The sequence below is a fragment of the Lingula anatina genome, chromosome 1, assembly GCF_051362555.1.
Source record: "Lingula anatina isolate TDL-2025a chromosome 1, LinAna3.0, whole genome shotgun sequence".
NCBI lineage: Eukaryota > Metazoa > Brachiopoda > Lingulata > Lingulida > Lingulidae > Lingula > Lingula anatina.
In genome coordinates this window covers 47944872-47959839 of record NC_141767.1, presented here as the reverse complement: position 1 = coordinate 47959839, position 14968 = coordinate 47944872, and the positions used below count along the sequence as shown (strand labels likewise).

Below are 14968 nucleotides of genomic sequence, written 5' to 3'. Positions count from 1 at the left end.
CCCTATGACTACATTTATTTACATTTTATTGCAACGTTTGGCACTGAAAATATCACATCAGAATGATTTATAGTATCTTGATTAATATGGCATCATTCATCAATACAGGTAAAATAGTTCTGAAGGCACTTTGTGAATGCGGTGATTCAAAATTCCATCAGCTGATAAACGAGCAAAAGCACTGAAATTATAAAATATTTTGAGAACCAAAAACTAACAAAACTTTTCTTTTGCATATCCTAATAAAGCATTAAAGGAAAACATTCTTAAGGTCTTGAAAATCTTTCACCGGCGCTGACGTGTAGCTTGAAAGTATTTTTTTTCATAACCCCTTTTTAAAAGGGTTGGTATGTTAATGTCCCGCGCACTACTCTCACGGATACCATGAAGTTATAAAATGATATGTGTATATTATATCCACCGGTATTTCATCTTACTTTTCTATATACAATAAATATCTTACTCATTTCATATGGTGAATTTTGTGAAAAAGTGTAGATCATTCGTAATTTCTAAAGCGCGAAGCTTAGCGTCAAAATTTAAATCAAACATAGTACCATATTTGAATATATATACATATTTACATTTTTTATCTAAAAATATTAATACTTTAATTCAATTTACAAAGAAAGTGCCGACATTAGCTTTTGTAAAGATTTGGACGGATTTCAAGCAAAGATGTCGTTTTTCCAAAACTATAGATCTTAACATAAAGATATGCTTCTTACAGTTACTCGCGATCATCCCTCAGCAAAATGAAAAGTTTGCAGCAATATTGCTGTAAACTAAAAGTTTGCGGCTACGAATTTGCAGGAGATTGCAAAAAATATTTTATTGCTGCTAATTTGCAGCAAAGTTGCAGCTAAATTGCAAGAAGGAGCAGCAGGCCTAATACATTGCTAAGGGATCATAAGCCTTTTTTCGCCAATCAAGATGTATTTAACATTACTGATACTAATTCTATGGCGTAACTTTCGTCTTCAGGCACTTTGTAAGCGACGGAAAGATCACAAAGTTCGTTTTGCTATATCAGTCATGTCGGATTTAATAGCAAAACCATCAGGATTAAAGTGTTTTTAACTCCACACAACTTCTTGGCAGCACTGATTCTGCGTAACCGATTATTTTGCATATAATAGTGATCAATGCTGTCCAGCGTGATTTGCCTGTTTTCTGTACATGGGACAAATCTGCAATATATGTGCTGAATTCATCTGGTGAACATTTCTGCAAAACGTGATTGATATCCATGGATTCCCATATAGATTGAGATAGTTGTCTCTTGCATTGTTCGAACAGAAAAATCTTAAATTGACGTAATCGTAGACAGAACGTGGTTCAGTGTGATATTACCTAGATAAAGTGATGTCAAGGAATTTAACAGCCATCAGTCCCCGTCCTTGGCTTTTTGGACCTTCTTCAAGGTAGTCCTACCAAGTTCAAGCAGTGTCAAACTATAAATCCAGCTGTCGTCGAATTTCTCTCCTTCCACGCGTTTAAGCAATTGTAATGTTGCCAACCAAACGAAATTCACCTTATTTGGCGATGTTGTCTTTATTCTTTATTTGATTGAAGACATTTCGACCGACTTGACACCCAACCATGTCCATATTTAACTAAACCTACTTAGCGTACGCACTAAGCATACCCATATTAACGCTATGTTCACGGGCTTTAAGTCTCAATGCCTCAATGCTGGAGCTCCTTCGTTGATCACAGGGGTCTAGCGTCTGGGTGGGGGTACACGGTAACCCCATGTGCGGCGCCTGGGCAGCGTTATGTTGAGCCAGAGACGCGTTGTGCTGCGCGAGTTGGCCCACGTGCGATAGATTCATGAAGTTTGGGATGGCTTGGTGAGGGTTCATACACGAGTTCACGTTCATATTGGACATGGAATAGGCAGTGTTGCCGTTGTTCGGCCACATTTGGTTCTGATGCATAGGCTGCAAAATCAAGAAATACATAGATAAATAGACAGATGAATAAATGAAATACCTAGAAAAAAGGGCTAAATCAAATAATGACAATCTAAATAAAACTCGTCTTGATTGTCGAAAACAAGATTCAGTTTACAAATCACACAAGCTACACAGTGAAAGGGCATGGTTATGTCGTCTATACTTTAATACGGGAAGCCAAACTGTGCACAATGTGTAAATTTGCCAAGAACTATAATGAATATAATATGTTCTAATATTTTGTAAAACCACTATACGGCACCTTGGAAGGTTCAATAATATCTCATACAAATACACGTATTCATTATAGTAAAATCCCAGCAATTTACTGGTAGTATTCAAATGTATTAGATCAGTTTTTGATCTTCATAATAGTGCAATAGAGTACCAAAACCATAAGTGTGCTCATATTCAACATTTGTCCCCGCTGTCTGATGGCACTATATCTCATGTTGCTTCTCTATCTTTATTACCGATTATTGTAATGTTTATCTTCATTCATCTTACCTGAAAGTTGCTGACTTGAACTTGTGGATAGGCATCTGGTCTTGGAGCGATCGGCATCTCGTAGCCCGGGGACGTCCCCGTAGCCATAGCTCGCATGGACTGCAACTGGCCATACCTCTCACGCTTCCGCCATTTTGCTCGTCTGTTCTGAAACCAGACCTGCAAAACGAAGAGTGGACAGTGTTAGACTGCAGTGATTGCACTGTTATACCGAATTTGTTCGCTGCTGCCACTGATACAGAGGTAACATAGGCCTATACTTGAATTGGCAAGGGGACCACCCCCACCCTCCACGAAAAAAGAAGAAAAGAAAGTAAATGCGTTTATCATATAAAAAAGACCAAAAGGATTAACTGATAATTGTAATTACCGCGAAAGAGTATTATTGAAAGAGTATGTACCAAAAGATAATTTCATGCCATAAGACACGGATAAAATCGTTCTTATGTCCAAAGTCAATATCGCTCTAAAGTGTTCTTAACTGAAGCGTCGAAATCCTTACTTAATGGAAAACAACAAGAATACGTTAAAGAACATTAACACTCCAATATCTCTCAATTTATTTCCATGTTGTAAACAGCACATATAATTACGTAAGTTGTTGAAAAAACTGAAATCGTTTATTGTCTCCTGGTAGATTCTAACAATCTTAGACAGCGAGCGTGTTTTCTGCGGCGAGGAAGAATTGCTTAAGAAGTCTTTGTCGCTGAAGGGATGAAACATGAAGCGTAAGTTGTATCTTTCCTAAAGAGAGCCTGTGGGGCGCAGAATCTAATTAATTAATGCATTTAAAGCTAATTCCATTAATCATAATGTAAATCGTAAAGTCACCACATGGCTATACAAGAGGTCAATTTAAGTTGATGGCAATTTGTGAATGATCTTGTTTTATCTGTTTTAAGCCTGATTGGAGTTTGTTGGGATTTGTAACCGAAGAAAATGCAATTTAGAGTCGGTGAGATGGGGCCAGATAGTATGCGACCTCTGTGCAAGTTACAATTTTACCAACCATGTATTACATTCGAAAATAACTGCTCACTGCACCCCGGTACCAGATTATATCCAATCGGAACCTGGTCGGAGAGAGCATAAGTGTTTTCTCTCAAAATTGAAAGTAAACTGGTTTATTTTCTTAATAAATATGCTGATACTGATCAGGCCCAATGTATATAGCGAGCCTAATGTAATTTCCCTCTCCCCAGAGGTGAAACCTCTGTCAGAAGCGCTAAATATTACCAAAAAGCCTTCCAATCCTTAACCACTTTTTGTTACATCTAAGAAACTAAGAAAAGGTCGAGACACCTTTTGTAAGTCGAATCCGAGCAGGGGGCAACTGTACAGAGAATGGTTGCACATTTTCCGGCCCGTTCCTACGCCAAGAAAAAGAAGAAGCAATTAATTTATTTTTGATTTTGCGTTCTAAGTACTGGTAAGAACAATACCCGTCTAATCAATAGCAGAGAGGACGTCGAATTCTGAATACTATATTTACGGAAACACTTGTGCTTTATCTTTTAAAAATATTTTTCTTACTTTAGATAAAAGGAAATGAATAATGCGTATCCTTTTAAGGTAACCATTTTTCTGTTCATTATAATCTATCTCTGTAAGCAAAGACTACTGTATGTAATACTTCTTCAACCTTGTAAATACCTTTTCAGTTTTTTTTTTAAATAAACTTTATCAGGTATGATGAGGACAATTAATTCAACGCGTCTTCAAATGCAAGCAAAATACTGCCAGCATGCGAAATCTAACAGACCAGTTCTTTTATATACCGCTGCATTATTAAATGCTTCTTTATGGTTTTCCAAATTTTCCAAATTGAATGAATGATGCCGGATGGTAAGGTTTAGTCTAGTTTGATTAACATAATAATTCCATGAATTCAATGGACATGCAGGTTTCCTTTTTATTTTATAACATTATTATTATTATTATTATTATTATTATTATTATTATTATTATTTTCTTTTTAGAAGTCAAACTTTTTGTTTTATAGTTTAAAAAGCAGTTCTGCACCCAAGTCGGCAGCTTGTCATAATCCTCACATTAGGTTTTTATCTCCTTAGCAAGCTAATCCAATTTTAGACGTATTTCTTCAAGTGGTGATAACACATCTTAAATGTTAACGTTTTTTAAATTGGGCACAGTATATATATTTTTATGTTTTTTTTTTATGTTCATGTCCATAAGAGACTTTATTTCACCAGTCGAGGATTTTACTCATTTTCGACGGAGGGTGTATATTTTTTATGTTTTTTATGTTCATGCCCATAAGAGAACTTATTTCATTATTCGAGAATTTCACTCATTTTCAACGGAGGCTCAGCACGTGGATACCTGTGGCTGATGGAGCAATAACCAAATGAGTTTCTCAAAACGTTGATTTGAGTTATTCCTTTACCCCTTATCAATCGATTGTGCCAAAATTTTATTCATCTTATTTGCATTGCAATTTTCGTAAGCTGAATGTTCTATTCAGATGTTTTAACTCAAACTGACTGAAGGGATTTTGAGCAGTTTGCAGAATCTTATCATAAAGTGTCTGGGGATTGGACTTTATTTTAAATTAGCTTCGGCAAAGTACTGCAAAAAGGGTATTCATTCTACAAATATCGGACAATTTGGAGTTAGTAAAAGAAATACGACATGAGAATATCTTCTAATGCCACAGTAACAGGATGCCATATAAAGCAGAGGTTAAGGGTGTAAAATAGGTCTAATATTTGACCAATCTCCAAATTCGTTTCAGCATATGTTTTTGGTCACAAGGGTCAAGTCTTCTCGTGTCCTTACACCTAACCCTGCAGTGACCAGGCCAGTGTTATCGGGGAATCAGAACGGCATGTGAACCATAGGTTGAGGTATCCTAGAGAGAAAATCTGCTGCAATACAAACGGATTAGAAGCGTAAAGTCTGAGAGGCTAATTTGACTGTCTAGGTAGAATATTGAACACATATGAAGAAAGCGGAGCCATGCTTTCTGACAATTAGTGCACAGAAAAAATTGTCCACGGACGGTAAACTAAATATATAGTGTACTGGTTATTATATTTCAACAAATTTGTGCCATTTTCAGTTGTTTACATGTAAAAATCGTATCATACAAAAATAATCTCGGGTATCTTTCTTTTTAAGTGTCAGGCCTGGTGCAGGCATAGATGATCATGGCCCTCCAGACCACTCTACTTTCAGTCAGTTGTGCGAGTTCGCTGATTGGCGGTCGTTGATTTGTTGCAAAAGTATTAAAACTAGAAGCCAATGTGTGATGTTCTTTGTCTTCCTCTGCTTCTTCCTCCTTCAATTTTACCAAATAGTTTTGAGTTTTTCTGTCCGTCTTTCCTGCTGGTATGAACCAGATGTTTCATTTGTCTTTTTCTGGTTGTTTTCATCAGTAACCATTGTACCAATTCTTTAACACTTCCTTTCATTGGTCTTTCTTTCTGTCCAGGATATTTTCAACAATCTTCTTAGGTACCACATTTTTGTAGCATTTAGTGTTGTTGGGGATATTCCACCATTCACATCCATACAAGAGGACTGACCACGAGTTGGTTTTCAATGTTCTTATTTTAGTGTCCATAAAGATATTTCTGTTCTTTAGTATTGGGCTCATCTTATTAAATGTGTTTTTTGATATTGATACACGTTTTGCCTCTAAAGTCATATGAACTCGAGATATTTAAATTGGTACAATAACTCTCCTTTGCAGCTGATGTTGCATACTCATCTCAGGTATATATATATATTTGTTATATGCAGTTATATACAGTTTGTAGTATTCTATATTTTAAAAGCCTTGGCTTTGAAGATGATAAGTCTGTTCCGAGTCAAACATTCAAACTTTTAATAAACCTTCACTTAATTTTGCTCAGCCCTTTAAGACTGAAATTATTAATTTTTGAGAGATTCCTTTCCTATTAAGGTATTTTTTCATAATTTGAATGAGTTAATGTTATCGAGCAAATGAGTTAATTTTATAAAGCACCACCTTACGCAGTAAGTAATGAATTAACAGACTAAATATCAGTTATAACGACTACATAAGAAAAATGATAATAATGATCATAACGAGAATAAGTATGTCAGTTTGTAATCCAAGGCGTTTTTATAAAACCAATATTGTACGTATTTAGCTAACACCGAAAGGCATTTTTACTGAAAGACGCATGGATCTTTGGTGTTTCTATTTTCTAAGTGCTGCTAATATATCACGTAATTGCAGACCTTTACCGTCATACGAAGTTGTTTCATGTTGTTACGCTTGTTCCCCTTGTACTGGCAGTATAGATAACTCGTTGTTTATTTATTCATACACGGTATCCCTATGTACATCTGCTCCCTTGTATCTTCAGGGACTCGAATATAAATAAACTCGGCCGCGATGCACTCAACATTCCAATGCATTACCGAATAAAACAAACTTCCCATTGATTTCAATTTATACCAATTTGGTTCCTCATTTTACCTAAGTGATTATTATGCAAACACCGCGGAGATGACCTGGCGCTCGTAAGATTCACAGTTTATTTTCATGTGGCTGGTCATCCTTGAGAAGTAGCCACTGGAACAATGTAGACGCAATTATTTTCTATCTCTGTTTAGGAGTCTAGGACTGGCATGGGAAAAGACGGAAATATAAAATATCGCATCATTTGGCATGTATATATGTGAATGACTTTGGCGAGACGAGTCTGTGGTATAGTGAAGCACCCCGTCCTCATCTGGCTGTTTTTTTGTGGCTAATAGCCCGTAATTTACTCTGAGCTGTTCGGCTTAATTATTCTAAAGGTATCCAGACTGTAATATCAGATTGATATTTTATCTTATACTTCCGTCCTCTGAGGCAACTGGAGACTAAGCCATCAGAATTCGTTGTTTTTGGGAGTAAAAAGCGCACTTGACCCGTGTCAATCACATATGCTTTGGAATCTTCCCAATTTCTTGCATCTCCAACTTCTCCACTAATAAAATGTTGAGTAATCACCTAGAAAAATTAAACAACAACTTTCCCTCGCATTCTATGCAAACTTTGAATATTGAGATCCCACGCGCTGCCTTTGAAGATCGTGCTTTTTAATCAGTCTGACATGCCAGCGTCTTGTAAACATGGCGCAAACCGATGTCGGATTTCGCATCGTTGCTCTCTCGACTCTGTTGTAGAGATCATTTTCACTCTGCGATTTCTGCTTGACTTTTTCCTGCCTCCCATGTAAAGCAATTAAGGCACGTGACGCCAGAATCGGTCCTCGACGTCTTGAAATTGGGGTTAAAACGTTAAATTGAACTGAGAGAGAGAGAGAGAAAGAGAGAGAGAGAGAGAGAGAGAGACCATGAAGTTTTAAGTTTATAATAATATATTCACGGCAGATGTTATTGTATTTTGTTAGTTATTGAAAATCATATATCATCTATATTTTATCTATAGTTATAGCTTGCCTACACTGTTTCATTCTGGGAAACAAACATGACTATATTCTGAAAAGACGTTTTCCTATTTTAATTGAACCTTGGAAATACGTGTATGATTATAAAAATATCGGAACCAGGCTTTTGAAAACTTCTAACTTCAAGACAATTTATTCTCTAGAAAGGCGTTTCTTTTTTCCTTGCAAGAAAACTTCAGGATATTTGAAAGAGGATATGTCGGCTTCACGAGCGTTCACTGTAGTCTTTCGGTTTGCTATTTTTGGATATGTCAGCGTTATTTAGCCTCATACTTTTACCCGGTTGCTTCCATCTTTCTAATTGGCCTACAGCTTTGACAAGACTTTCCAGCAACCTTTTACTTGTCGAACATTATCTTGGACGGTTTTGTCGATAAGTAACCAGTGGATTTGTAATTTGTATAATTGCTCTCACGCAGACCCACCGCTTGGTCACACCGACGACGATGGGGTAAAGTAAAGGGAGGGGTAAGGGTTAGTTTTCTAATTAGTTATCAGAGAAAGCAACTTTTGATTCCTGTTTCTCTTTGTTAAGTATTGACTTTCGTTTTGCTGCCTCTGGTTGTATGTTTTATTCTTTTATGCAATTACCAAGAAAATAAAAACTGACAGTTAAATTTGTCTGATGTACCCTCAAATAAGTTTCTTGAATAAAGTCGCATTTGGTTATTTAATGACTGGCGACCATTGGCTTTACTTTGTAACGTTTTACCATCCACATTTCAAATACAGCAAGTCGGTCTAAATGAAAGGTAAAAGGCGAACTACAAAACTTACTAAAATGGTGCATAATACAAAATACTGTTATATTCATATCAGTATTTTATCCACCTGATTCAATAATAATTTGTTTCCAACCTCTTATTATCTTATATGTCTGTTTTGCTTTCATTTTCGCGTCTACGTATGTATTGTGGAATCCTTTAATTCCATAATCTATATCTATAATCTATTTTACACGCATTTTTAAAACTTAAAATCTACCATTTAGATATACCAAATATCACGAAGTTAACTGTATATATGAAAATTCAAAACTGTACTTATAGGAGCTGCATTGCTAGTTTTTTTCTCTTCTTTTCAGCATTACAATCATGGAAGTTAACTCGCGGAGATGGGGTCGAAAATCGATCATCATAGCCAGATTCCTCGAGTTTAAATGCAAGTGCCCGTGTATAACAGCTGTTTGAACTTCGACGAAAATCCAGAGGTGAAAGTCTCTTCCAAAAATCAGCCATGCAAAATCTCCAGCTCTGAAATGGTCGCATTCTATTGGATTGGAAGAATTGACGGGATTGTGGCTGTCAGACGTTGTACTGCTGCCTCTTGTCTCTAATCTAATTTACCATTCAACAACGGATCGGTTTTCTTGTAACAAGAAATGTCAAAATTTACACATCGATGGCTCAAGTCGACTCTCAAAAGTTCTTGGTCAATTAAAAGATAGAGATCGCCTCCCCTTAAACAATTTGTATTGATAAATTTGCCGCAAAATCAGCCCCAGGGTTTATGTCATTAGCTATCTTAATTTTTTCCTACCGCAAGAGACATGTTATCTTCATGTAGGCCAATCATGTCAAATTTGTTCACGGAGGCAATCACGTAAAAGATTTGCAAATGTTCAGAAAAACCTGGTCGTTCGACAGAGAGAGTTTAGGCACCATATGTTCTTTTTTTCGTTCTATTCAAAGGCATAAAGGGCACATTAATGAAAAAAATCATATACTTGGTAATTTAGACACTGAAATATCAAATAATTTACGATAGTTCGAATAAATGTTTTCACATGTACGCAAACCAATGGTCAGTTCAAAACGTTCCTTTCCAAAGCTATTTCTTGAAAAAAAATCTTACCTAAAAGCGCGAGAGAGAGAGAGAGGGATATTGGGTCAGAAAAATATACACCGAGGGAAAAAGAGGAAAGGACGCTGGAAGATAATCACGCGTTTCTCGAAATTGAGAGCGAAGCATCGCAAAGTGGAGATATTATCTCTCACTTCAAACTCCAATCTTCAATAGCTAGTTCCCTCTGCGTTTTGGCAAGGGTATCAGGGTCGAAAACTATCCCCTAAAATCAATTACAACTCTTGTATTAATTTTACAGAATCCACAATGATAAGAGCTAGGGGTGGACTGAGGTCGCAAGTCTAGGTGGATTCACAGAGTCTAGGCTTCTGCTGTAACTCGATGTGATAAGGCGTAAATTGCAAATGGCTACATTATACGATATACACGTTAGACACGGGAGTCCGTGATGTGATCTGTTGCTCAAATAAATAGAAGTGGTGAGCTTAAGATTTGTTTGTAGCTTTCTCACGCCGATTACGGATTAATTAGACGATTTCATACTGTTGATTTCCGTTTACTCAGTATACTTGAAATACAGAGTTTGACAAAAATTTGTAACTAAAGCACACTGTGTATATTTAGGTATTTTGAAGATTTCAAACTGCTGATTTCCGTTCACTCGGTATATTTGAAATACAGAGTTCGACAAAAATTTGTAACTAATGTACACTGTATATACTTAGGTATTTTGACAAATTTCTGATTAAATCTATGTAATATTTTCTGAGTATTTGTGTTTAAAAAGTCTTAAATGCGCATCTTTTTTTCAGTTAGAAAAGAAATCAATGAAAGTGGAAGTATATGGGAAGGGGTGGTGCTCATAAAAAATTACAGCCATTTCTTGTCTAAAAGTCAAAATATTTTAAGGCACTGTATCTTTCACCAAAGAAAAATAAGCTGTCAGGGACACAGGCGATCACATCCAGGGAGTACTCTTAATTACTGTTTTGGAGTTTTTACTGCACACAGTTGCAGTTGTGTTGCGGTTCTTTTGAAAGTAATGATCAAAAACACTTTGTCAAGGAAACCACTGAAACAGGTGACATGAAATAGTTTAATAATTTAAACAAACTATTTTTTCGGAGCATAAGATTATGGAAATATATTTTTGAAAGCTTCAGAAAAAGGAATGACAATTAAGTTCACAATGCCTTATTGCCCAAATTTGTTGAAAAATGTATTATATGCAGAACCCAAGACGTTGTATTACAGCAGTCCTAATTGTGATGTTTGTGGTAAAAAAAGACTCGCATCTGAATAGTTTAAAAGAACATAGTTGCTCTTTGGTCGACCCTGCCTCGGCCTGCCTCATATATTTCCACTATAAAAGCCTTACTTGGGACCATAAATATCAGTTTTGTATATAAGTTTGTGATGGTGTGTTTTGCAAAGAGTTGTTGACTGTCTGGAGGACGAAGGCCTCTGAATGATAACTACTAGGGCGGCTACTTGCTGAACGATTTACATAATAATCTATTGTGCATCTTTGTGATTAATCTTTTGGCGTATCTTAAGTTGCTACACTTTTTGAGCGGTAGGTCTGCTTTGCTGAGTATGAACTACCCAAAGGATTGAATTCCAATTTTAAAAACTGCTGGTAAATCATTCAATTGGTATCAGTAAAAGTATAATGAAACAGTTGTTAAAATTTTCAAAAAAAAAAAAAAATGGAAAAAGGTGGTAAAACTTTTGAAATTATTTTGCAGATCAATGAAAATTTTAGAATATTCCATTCTTAACGGAAATCAGTCTGGTATAGATCACGTGCCTAAGTGATCTTTATCTTTGAGTACTTGCTTCCTCCTCGCGGCTGTTTACGCCAGTTTACTTTCATAGACTTGGAATGATTGAAAAGTGTCACGGTATTCAGGCTAACTTCCCACGCCGATTCCAAAGAGCATATTCTTTGTTTTAGAATGAAAGCGCCTAGTTTTATCCTTGCGTAAATATAACTTGTACTAGATCAAACGCTTTGTATGATTTACTGAAATGTATGGCATTACATAGATGCCTCTGACTTGAGTTGTAGGAAGGCATAAATGGGTTCAACTTTTGTCTTGGTGTAAATAAATCAATTTGAGTAAAATGTTGTTCAGAAGAACCATGCAAATATATTTAGAAAAGTGCCAAAGTTAATTCTATTTCCGAAATAAGGCATGGCTATTCCAATGTAGATGAACACAAAATCTACATATAATATCTATCGGACTTGAACGTGTTTGTAACATTTCATTTCCAGCGTCCTATATCATGTGCTACAATTTGGTCAGCTATTGCCTGATCATTTTGACTTAAGTGGACAAGAACTGATTACAAAATATCCCAAACTTGACATTTTACACTGAAAAAAGTCTCCTGAAATATGGAATGTTGAATAATCGAGATAACGATAAAACAAGTATATCATGGCTCATAATATTACATTAAAATACTATCCATATAGACCGGTCGTACCTGCACCCTGGCCTCAGTGAGATCACAGCGCAGAGCAAGCTGCTCCCTGGCATACACATCGGGGTAGTGGGTCCTCTGGAAAACCTTTTCCATTTCCTCCAGCTGATAACTCGTAAACGTGGTGCGATTTCGGCGCTTTTTCCTCTTGGGTTCACCGTCCCCGTCGCCCTGGGAGTTATCACAGCCTATGGGATCCTTGAGAGCTAGATCCGGGGAGATACTGCTGGGATTGCCACAGCTGTCTGTAGGGGACGTTGCTCCCAGACTGCAATTGTCGCCATCGTTGTGGATATGCATGTCGTCTGCAAAACAATTTAGACATGATTGGAGATCACCGTTTCTAATGTGGACGGAGAGCAATTATGATCATGAAAGTGTGCCACGATCGACCTTAATGAGAAACAGACGAACCATTAAGTTACTTTTATATCAACTATGCTCGTTATTCTATTTCTTGTGCATCTTCTCATTTGTATTGATATCAGAATCATCCTATTTACTTATTTAAGGAGTTTTATTAGACAAAATTAATCAGGAATGCTTAAGATCCCATTTCTGCAAGAAAAAAAAGAGTCATAAAATCCACGTTCTTTACGTATGAATTAACACATTTTGTGGTACATTGACTGCTGAAGGGCAAACAGCTTCGAAATAAAAATAAATACGCGGAAAGGGACCGTTCAAAATATTTTAATCCACTTTTAAAGCAATATTTCAAAGACACTTTCATCTAAGCGAGTCAAAGATTATTTGCTAAATTCAATACAAAGTTATTCATTTTATTAACATTAGTCAGACTAAAATAAAACTAATGGAATGAACAAGGCATATAAGCGATTTTACAGCATATACACAAGTCCTCTCCATCTGAAAATTAATTTCTATAAACTAAGAAACTAAGTTTCGAATACAATTCACTGGCAGAATGCAAACTTAAAAAGAGCATAAAAGAAAAACACTATGTTACACTATGTTTTGCATTTGAAAGTTACACTGGCCCTCTGGCCTTCTGGTCATACGTAAGTACCTTTCAGTGTTCAGCATAATGTATCTGTAAATAAATTTCATATTACTATAATCTTCTAAGAAAATAATCTGCCTTCAATCAGAGCGTCCCAGGTGGATAGTGAACACGCGAAGCCTGCTTATACGATAATGTATTAAATTAGAGACACTTAGCGAAATTTGTTCAGGATATTCTCCGGTAAAGCACAAATCCGTATTACGATCATCAAATTGTCTAAATGTACGAAAAGGAAATATGTTTTGAGATCCGGTTTTGTTTTAGTCTATTTAGTTAATACAATAAAGAGGTTCGTGTCTTAATGTATTAAATTAGAGACTTTTGCCGTAACCTGAACAAGTAAATTTTCTGAAAAGGAAAGACATGTAATATCTTTGAGCGTATATTGCCCGAATTCAAAATGAAATGCAAAATAATTCCGAATATAAAACCGAAACCTAATAAAAGAACCGCTATTGCTGCATGTAGCGAACACATTAAGAATGCTTACACTCTGATGTTTTGAAAAGAGACATGTCGGCTTACTATGATCATCGGATTGTCTAAATAAGAGAAATGAAATGTAATAAAAGTACCGTTTTTGTGGATGCTCCTACTTGCAGCTGCGGGTTATAAATCGAATTTACCAGCAAGGCTCCTCGGTAAAGCTTTTAGTTTTTTTCTTAACAGTTAAACAACTCCTTGAAATTAAACGAGTTTGAAATCGCAAATCGAGTGAACAATGTTCATGACCTACTTCGCCTTTCTTCTCCAAGTCTATTAGAAAAGTTGGCGCCCGTTCTCCATAGAAGCTAACGAAATTTTGAAATTAAATCCGAAATAAAATATCTAGGTAAGACACAGGGTTTAAGTAAACTGCTATGAGCTTTCCAGGATGTCTTACGAACAAGACACTATGTGTTCCTCTAAATTTATCTGCTTAGCAGAGGTGCCTCTCCCATGGTCTAACGGTGACAGATTCGATTAGAGTTGAAGCCACTTAACAATTATTTCATTATCTACTAAATTATTCGATAAGGCACAGTAACAAACCGAGGTGAATTTGTTAAAGAAAGCTTTGTCTGGTTAAAGCCTTGTGGAAGGTAAGACATACAAACGTAGACCTACCTCTGTTCATCTCCCTCTTGTTACCAAGGATTTCGTCAATGGAGTGCGTGTTCAGGCTGACCGTTGTAGGAGTACCCCTTAATGGAGAGTGATTCGTCTGCGTTGAACCTAGATCCAAACTGCTATCATGAGTCAAATTGGTCGAGTATTTATCAAACATATTCTCAGACTTAATGAAATGTGGAGCTTGTGTTGACATCCCTTCGTTCTCCTCCCCTGATTGCCGCCTTTTTCTTATCGAACTCTACCTGATCGTCTGGCCGATCAGAAACGATCGTCTGCGTTTACCAAAGATGCTCAGTTTTGGAAGACCAGCGCCTCTTGGTCTAAGATAAGAAGCAAAAAGCTGGCAGACGACCTATGTAGCTACAGCACGCAGACGATGTTGTTACATGGATAAAGTTTCCAGCAAGCGGTCTCGCGAGCCTATTGGCTGAGGCGTCTTTACCGCCTTAGCAGTAGCATCCGCTCCCTGAATCGGGATTGAGTGACAAGTAAACAACAAGGTTCGAACAACATGCCAACAGATACAAGTGGAATGGGAATGTTGGAACCTTACGAAAACAACCACGGGGATGGGAGATCGTGTGAATCTATGGATGACCTTTCGTTTTTATTCT

At 36.6% G+C, this 14968-nt stretch overlaps 1 protein-coding gene across 1 annotated transcript; it reads right to left on the bottom strand.

Moving 5' to 3' along the window:
* Nucleotides 1-52: 52 nt before the first annotated feature.
* On the bottom strand, nt 53-14757 carry LOC106151260 (ALX homeobox protein 1). The gene is made up of 4 exons (XM_013524414.2): nt 14349-14757; nt 12218-12519; nt 2466-2624; nt 53-1943 (listed from the first exon to the last, which is right to left on the bottom strand). Exons 1-4 carry the CDS (start codon nt 14545-14547, stop codon nt 1623-1625), a joined length of 981 nt encoding a protein of 326 aa, XP_013379868.1. The 5' UTR covers nt 14548-14757; the 3' UTR covers nt 53-1622.
* Nucleotides 14758-14968: the final 211 nt, after the last annotated feature.